General features: G+C 39.3%; 1 protein-coding gene across 1 annotated transcript; it reads left to right on the forward strand.

Moving 5' to 3' along the window:
• The first annotated feature begins 1,250 nt into the window (after positions 1-1,250).
• On the forward strand, positions 1,251-6,319 carry LOC118342432 (death-associated protein kinase 2-like). Its single transcript, XM_035680973.1, has 4 exons — positions 1,251-2,583; positions 2,692-2,781; positions 3,944-4,027; positions 5,574-6,319. The coding sequence occupies exons 1-4, from the start codon at positions 2,545-2,547 to the stop codon at positions 5,652-5,654; spliced, it is 294 nt and encodes a 97-aa protein (XP_035536866.1). The 5' UTR covers positions 1,251-2,544; the 3' UTR covers positions 5,655-6,319.
• Positions 6,320-7,220: the final 901 nt, after the last annotated feature.

Consider the following 7,220-nt stretch of genomic DNA (forward strand, 5'->3'; position numbering starts at 1 on the left):
TGGCTGGCACAGGTCTTCAGGATCAAAGATCTTCAGGATCAAGGATTTATGGAGTATAGTATAGGAGTTATGGGATAGCTAGGTTGTTGGAGTGACAGTGGCAGTGGCTTTACGTGCTTGATTTGTTTTAGGCTATATGAGCTTCCAAAACACTAGATGGCAACAACAACAAGGATGGTCACATGACAACAATAATGTACAGTTCCACAAATTCAAAATGAGAACCTTGAAAAAAAGTCACATAAAGTTTACATTAAAAACAGGAATGTGATTGTTGTTTCCTTCCACATATGTACGTATTTCCTGTAAAAGCAGGCAGCTAGGGAGGACTAGTGGCAGTAGCCAATAGGACTATTATTTGGTTTTCTTTTCTAAAAAATTGCGATGCATGTTGCAATGTTTCTTAGCATTTTTTTGCAATGACATTTTGGGAGAAAGTGTGATTTAAAAAAAAAAAAAAAAAAAAGGCATCTTGTTCCAGCAAGAATAGCATCGTTAGTAGTTTGTTGACATATAGCTTAAAGTTTGGCGGGGGACTTTATGATTGGTGAAATTCATGGTAAAACTTGCGCAAAGTTGCAGTGATTGGACACAATTGCAAGGTTGCACAGAATTTACAGGGATTGGTTAAATCTGCGTTAATTGTTGCAATTGTAACATTGCAACCTCCTGGAGGGATTCAAAGTACTAAGTACTTCATCAATGGATATTTAAATGGGCAATAAAAGAAGAATTATACAACATTTACAAATTAATATATTAATCAAGCAATAAAGTGTAAAAAAGGGACTTATAGAAAATATCAAACGGTCTAGAAATACATTGTTTGTATCATCCTTTCCAAACAGAATACTCGATAAGGACATACAAGAGGTACACATACAGTGCTAGTGCTAGTAGTATTAAGTTGAGTAAAATGCATGTGCCGTCACACATGTAATCAAATGTGTGCCTCATTTCATAAAAAAAAAAGTTTTAATTTGGAAAGATGTACTTCTAATAGACTTAGACTTAGACAGACTTTATTTGTCATTTGGATTTGCATCAAAATGAAATTATGTTGCAATGGCACATAGCAACAGCAGGAATCAAAAGAGAGGGAGGCGCAGTATGTACAATTATAATAAACCCAATGCAAGTATAAAAGGGTTAGGGTTAGCCCCTTAGTTATACCCTCTCCATTAAAGATGAAATACATAGAAATGGCAGCAAGAGCAGCGTATGAGTCACTGGGTTGTTGCTGAGGTAGGTCTGTGTCTGCCTGAGTGTGTCTGACAGGAAAGAGGGGGATGTAGGAGAGGTGGTCAGTTGCTGTACTGAGCAGTAATGCGACTTGTCAGCACACTGTATAGTGCTGCTGGGGGAGGGAGCCTGCCTTTACTTCTGCAAAGTGCAGATGCTGTTGGGCTTTCTGGCTATGGAAGGTGGTGCTGACTGACCATCTCATGTTAGTTGTTTAGATTAGATGGAACTTTATTGTCATTGTCATAAACTGCATTCCATTGTCTCAGTGGTAGTACTCTGAGACAACGGAATGGCGTTCAGCATCTAACCAGAAGGGTAAAAGGCCGTAAAATATCTCTGAGGTTAAGCAAGGTGAAAGATGAGGTGAAGAAGCATTTCCTGAGCTAGCTGGTCCCTGAATGAAGACACCTGTAGCGCCTCCCAGAGGGGAGGATTGCAAACACTCAACTGCGTCAACTCTGAGGAGGCAGATGGACTTTCTTTAGTCCTCTCAGGAAAACAGATGCTGGTGAACCTTCTTCAGGAGGGTCAACCCACAAACTTAAAGCTGGTGGTACGCTCGACATTCGGCTGTGTTGGTGTGATGGTGAAGGATTCTTCAGTTCCAAGCTCTGCTTGGAGTTTGTTCCACCACTGGGCTGAAATATTAAGATTTTAGTACAATTATTAGGATCACTGTGCGAATTTGGCTCCTGAAAAATAAATTGGATGGATCTTGCTGCAGCATAAGGCCCTTCCTATGGCAGAACCAATATTGTGATATAACTGCTGATCCATTGTCTGCTTTCATATGTAATGACTAGGGATGTACTGATGTATCAGCCGAGCATCAAATAAGATGGCATCCACTGATATTAGTGGCTGATGCCCATCTGTTGTGTTGCATCAATGTTGCGCTGGCTAAAGATATTGTAGATAATAATAGATAATAATTTCTGTTTTTTTAGCACAAATTGCATGCAAATACCAATGTGTTCCATGCAACAGCTCAGACAGTGAACAAGGCAGAAACACTTATCTTTGTAGATGTTTGTTGTCTTTGTTTCCCTGGTACAAAATAGTGAATAACTAACAACAAAAAACAAAAAAATGGTGCATCCCTAGTAATGACCAATAACATTATTTTCCATCTCAGTACAACTAGCTGCCTTACGTAATGTGTAATTTAAAAAAGTGTAAACCTGTTTTTGATTCTGTTTTTTATCCAGTAGAGAGTGGCAATTAATTATTACTACTACTCTTCTAATCTGTTACCGGATCTGTCATTACTTCTTTGTTGATGTGTATTCCAGGGATAGAATGACAGCTGAGGAGTGTCTGCTTCATTCATGGATTAAGGTTACTATACGTCTTCTACCATTTTAAGACCCAAAACATGCTTTAGTTGTTAACTGCATCTAGCTGCTGGATGTTACTTAAAATGAATGCAAATGTTGTCTGTTTCAGCCCATCACACGCACACAGCTGGCCAAAAGAAATCGATCCTCAATCAATATGAAGAACTTTAAGAAGTTCAATGCCAGAAGGAAATGGAAGGTGAGAAGGCATTATGGTGGTGATTGGTCCACCAACCAGAAGGAGCCACTTGTGCAGGGACAGTAGGACCCTCAAGTTCCTATCTGCAACTATAGCCAGTTATATTTGCACAACAGTTTCTGCAGAGTTCAAGTCAGTTTTATTTATATAACCCAATGTCACAAATAACACATTTGCCTCAAGGGCTTTACAATCTGTACAGGATACGTCACCCTCTGTCCTTTAATGGGGAAAGATTGGAAGGATGGCGAAGTTAAGACCTGCTCTACTCTGCCAATGATTGGCTAATACTTGTTGCCTTGATTGGTTTTGTTATGGTTAGGATTAGGGTAAGAGAGTCAGGGTAAGCCAATCAGAGACAGAGTAGAGTGGATCATAATTTCGTCATCCTGGGAAAAATATTGCTCCCAGGAGGGACAGAGAGGAAAACAATGTTGTGTGTACAGAATAGACCAACATACCATAGTAAAATCACAGTTTGGACACTGACATTGAGCAAACTCAGGTGTCACCAAACAAGCTCTTTTCACACAGACAGGAGAAACACACACATAGAGAGAGAGACGACGACAACGTGCACACAAGGGGGAGAGAGAGAGGAAGATCCAAAACATCTAGAATGAGACACCGAGAGCCAGAGGAGAGAGAGGTGGCAGTCACAGAGGACAAGGAGAAGAAAATAGGGAGAGAGAGATAGGGGAGGTTGGGAGGTCTAGCCACTCTGAGGCTGCTGACCCGTCTCTGTTTCTCGCTTGCCTGGCTCCGGTTCTGGTGCCTATTGCTCCCCAACCCCATTTCCTGCTGGGTACCCCCACACCAGGCATGAAAACAAACCATCTCCTCCCAGCAGTCTACAGTTCCCGTCTATTCCCCTGCTGCTCCGAGCTCCCAGTCCACTAAGGCAGTCAGCTAACGTTAATAGAACAGCTAGCTGCACAGCTAACCGAGCTAACTAGCTGTAGCAGCTACAGTAAGCAGGAGTTAGGTATGTAGGTATGATACTGAGCTGATGTAAATGAAGACAGAGTTGCTCTGCGCCATCTAAGTATTATCTTTAAGAACGTTCAGGTATTCTGGTTGGTTGCACCACTGGCTTACTGAAGCAAAGACTTACTGAAGACTAAACTATTTTCTTCACCCTGTGCCCCCCTCCACCCTCTAGATGTCCTACAACATGGTGTGGATATGTAACCGCCTGGTCCATTTGAAACTGCTGAAGGGGAGCTCAGATCCAGATACAGTGCAGGTAAGACCATTATTGTATGTTTGTTTGTTTATTACAATCACATATTAGCTTCTGCATAACAGCTGCCATTCTTCCTGGGGGCCACACAGTTTACATGGTGTCAGTCCCATACAAATAAACACACTCACATTACTCATCACAAAACACTGACACAACCCATCGCGATGCACATATACTCCAATAAAACAATATAAACTGACACAATTATATAGACAAAATAAGAACAAAAATAAAATAAAAATCCGGCTCTGACTGAATATGGATTATGATCAAACAGATAAATCTCATAATTTCACCTTGTTTGCCGATGGAACCCTCACACACCAAAGAGTACTTTTTTTTTCCTCTTGACTAATGCTCTTTTAGTGTCTTAAACAGACGCAGGTCTCCCTCACTAGCCTGGTGTGGTACACGTTTTGACAGATAAACGCAGGTCTCACATGACATGGAGGCCTGGTCTGGATTTTATAGAAGTTCTTTGGATGCATAAAAACTCTCAAAACCAACCAGGTTGAGCGAGTTTTAAGCTGCTTAGATCTCCTAAACAAACATAAATGTTTAAACTTTCGTCAACATGGAGATACTGCACATCGTTAGATCAGCTAGATCGTTGAATCATTTGGATCATTTTACAGAAACTATGAGAACAAAAGTATAATTCAGATTTACCGGCATAGTTAACAAAATAGACAGAAAAAAGAGCTGGCTCCCAACTTCTGAAGTGGTCATAAAGTCTGTCCCACACAGTTTGTGTCCATTCATCCATTATTTATATTACTTCAGTCTGTAAGGGTCAAAAGGATCATAAGAATCAGAGGGTTTCATTAACACTAATCCCAGTTGTGAATATTGTCATGTGAAGTCCATTGCTCACCGTCTGTACACTGGCTGCCGTAAATCTTCGGCTCGCAAAACAAGTGAGCTCAAGTGTGATGGCGGCAGCACAGAGAAAACAATACAACCTGAAATGTAAGCTGTGTCATATTTGCTAAACAAAACTCAAGAGAAGCAGCACAATTAGAGAGTATTTCCTGCCTGTCCCCAATAAGGGCAGGTTGAGTTCAGTGGTTGAAGGAAATAAAAACCTGGGCTATTATTAAAAGTTTTACAGTATTATTTTGTTGTGTAATATGATTTGAAAATGAAGTCCATGGTAGCATTGCTCTGTATATTATTGAAAGCTGAACTGATGCAGTTTTAGATTTTGGTAAAGTCAAAGAAGCTTATGCGGGGTGCCTTGAAAAATAATTGTGTATGTCTATATTAAAGCATAGTCTTTTATAAAACATAGTCACTTAACTCAACTTATTTGATATTTAATATAAAATGTAAATTTTTTTTAGAGCTACTCTTAATCTTGTATATGCAAAGATACTCAGTGTTTCTTAATGTATATATTGTCCATTTTTATGTACTTCTTCAAATTCAGTTTAGATGGTCTATTCAAAGCCGCACTGTTAGCTTTAAAAGATACAGTTAGGCAAATTCATGACATCCAAAAGTCTGCATCAGATTAGAATCCAATTGTTCTAATGCTTTTCTCCAGAGACAATGTGAAAGCGATGTAGAGGACACTGAAACCAAGCCTGCCTCCCTGCTGCGTCGAAGACTCAGCAGCAGTTCATAGAGCTGACCAGAGGAGGGCAGAAGAGGCCAGGATCCAGGTCCAGGCTGGAGCTGAGGATCGCAGAGGGGAAACATTTTCTGTTGTCCTGTTAAAGTTAAATACAGGACTAAATGTTGTGAAATGTTACAGACTGTCTCAGATGTGGCTGGGATGGTAGTATCAAACAAGTACTGCCTCATCTGATGAAAGACTTTCAGAAGATAAAGTACTTTCTTTTAAAGTTCAGCTCTTTGTCCCTGTGGGCATATGCCTCTAATGATGCTTGATTTGAAGGCTAGACTGTATTTGGGTGGTTACTGGTTTGGGGAAACTCTTTGATAACACAATGTGCATAGAGAAACTTTGGGTAGAACTATATTTCCACTACAGAAAATGTAATTTTATGTCTTCCATGACTTTTACAAATGCAAATATTTATGCTTGTTTAAAATGTTGTACTGTGATGACTAATACTACTAACAACACATGTAAACATAAGGAACCAAAAAAATAGTATGCAAAGTTGTTTAGCTAAAAGGAAAACTATAGTTTATTAGTACTTAAAGTTGCAGTAGGTAATTTTTTTTTAATAAAAATAATTTTATTCTAATATAATTATCTAATGTTTTATCTTGACAGTAGGACATGAGACAGGTAATTTGTGAAAAAATCAAGTTCTTCTGGCTTTTCCTCCGGGCTCTGATTGTTGTTTTTGTTCAGCGCCTGGTGGGGCGACTTCTTACAAATACCATTAGGAGCACCCAGAGGAACCTGATTTTTTTTTTCACAGATTATCTGTCTTGTGTACTACTGTCAGGATATAGTGAAAGTGTCAGCAAATATGACAAAAAGTTATTTTATGAAAATTACCTACTGCAGCTTTAAACAATGAAACCATGTTTCTTGCTCTGTTTTACCTATTTTTAGCGGTGTCGCCATGTTCCCACATGAACGACTTTGGTGAGCACAATGTTATCATATGTGAAGTCCACGATTTTGTTCATTGCGCCTGATATCACCCCATATCACAAAAATCCACTCTTGATTGGTGACAAAACAATACCACCTTAAGATCCATTTAGTAGCTATGCATGAGCTTTCAACTGTATCACTCCTCATTAGTAGCTTGCTCAGTTACCATGAAAATTTAAAACCTTCAGTGATTCTGAGAACCTCCAGGACTTCTAATCCATATCTTGCATCGCTCTTCGCTAGTAGAAAGCAATTGTTAGCTTTGTACCGTTACATAATTTTTTTGTTGTCTAAATAAACACCATAATACATAAGTTATTATCATAGATCACGTTAGCTGGGGAAGTAGTTTGGCAAGCCACTTCGACAAACTAACATATCCACTCAGACAGTAATTTGCTAGTGATAACATTAGCAAGGAAGCCAGCTAGCTGGAGCGAGCAAGCAAATGTTGGCTAACTAACTAACAGATATTATCCAGTGGTGAATAACGTTCTTTAGTGTGGCTGGCTTACAGCTAGCTGGCTTCCTTACTAATGTTATCACTAGCATGAGCAGATTGGATATGTTAGATGGCTAATATTATTATTCCCAGAATACATATATTGACACATT

Source organism: Morone saxatilis, unplaced genomic scaffold, assembly GCF_004916995.1.
Source record: "Morone saxatilis isolate NCDOM2014 unplaced genomic scaffold, NCSU_SB_2.0 Contig9, whole genome shotgun sequence".
Classification (NCBI taxonomy): Eukaryota; Metazoa; Chordata; class Actinopteri; family Moronidae; genus Morone; species Morone saxatilis.

Excerpts from the sequence above, each read along its gene's own strand:
- LOC118342432 (XM_035680973.1), top strand. The coding sequence starts at position 2,545 with ATGACAGCTGAGGAGTGTCTGCTTCATTCATGGATTAAG. Across the intron at positions 2,584-2,691 it reads TGCTTCATTCATGGATTAAG|CCCATCACACGCACACAGCT; the intron begins GTTACTATACGT and ends TGTCTGTTTCAG. Across the intron at positions 2,782-3,943 it reads ATGCCAGAAGGAAATGGAAG|ATGTCCTACAACATGGTGTG; the intron begins GTGAGAAGGCAT and ends TCCACCCTCTAG.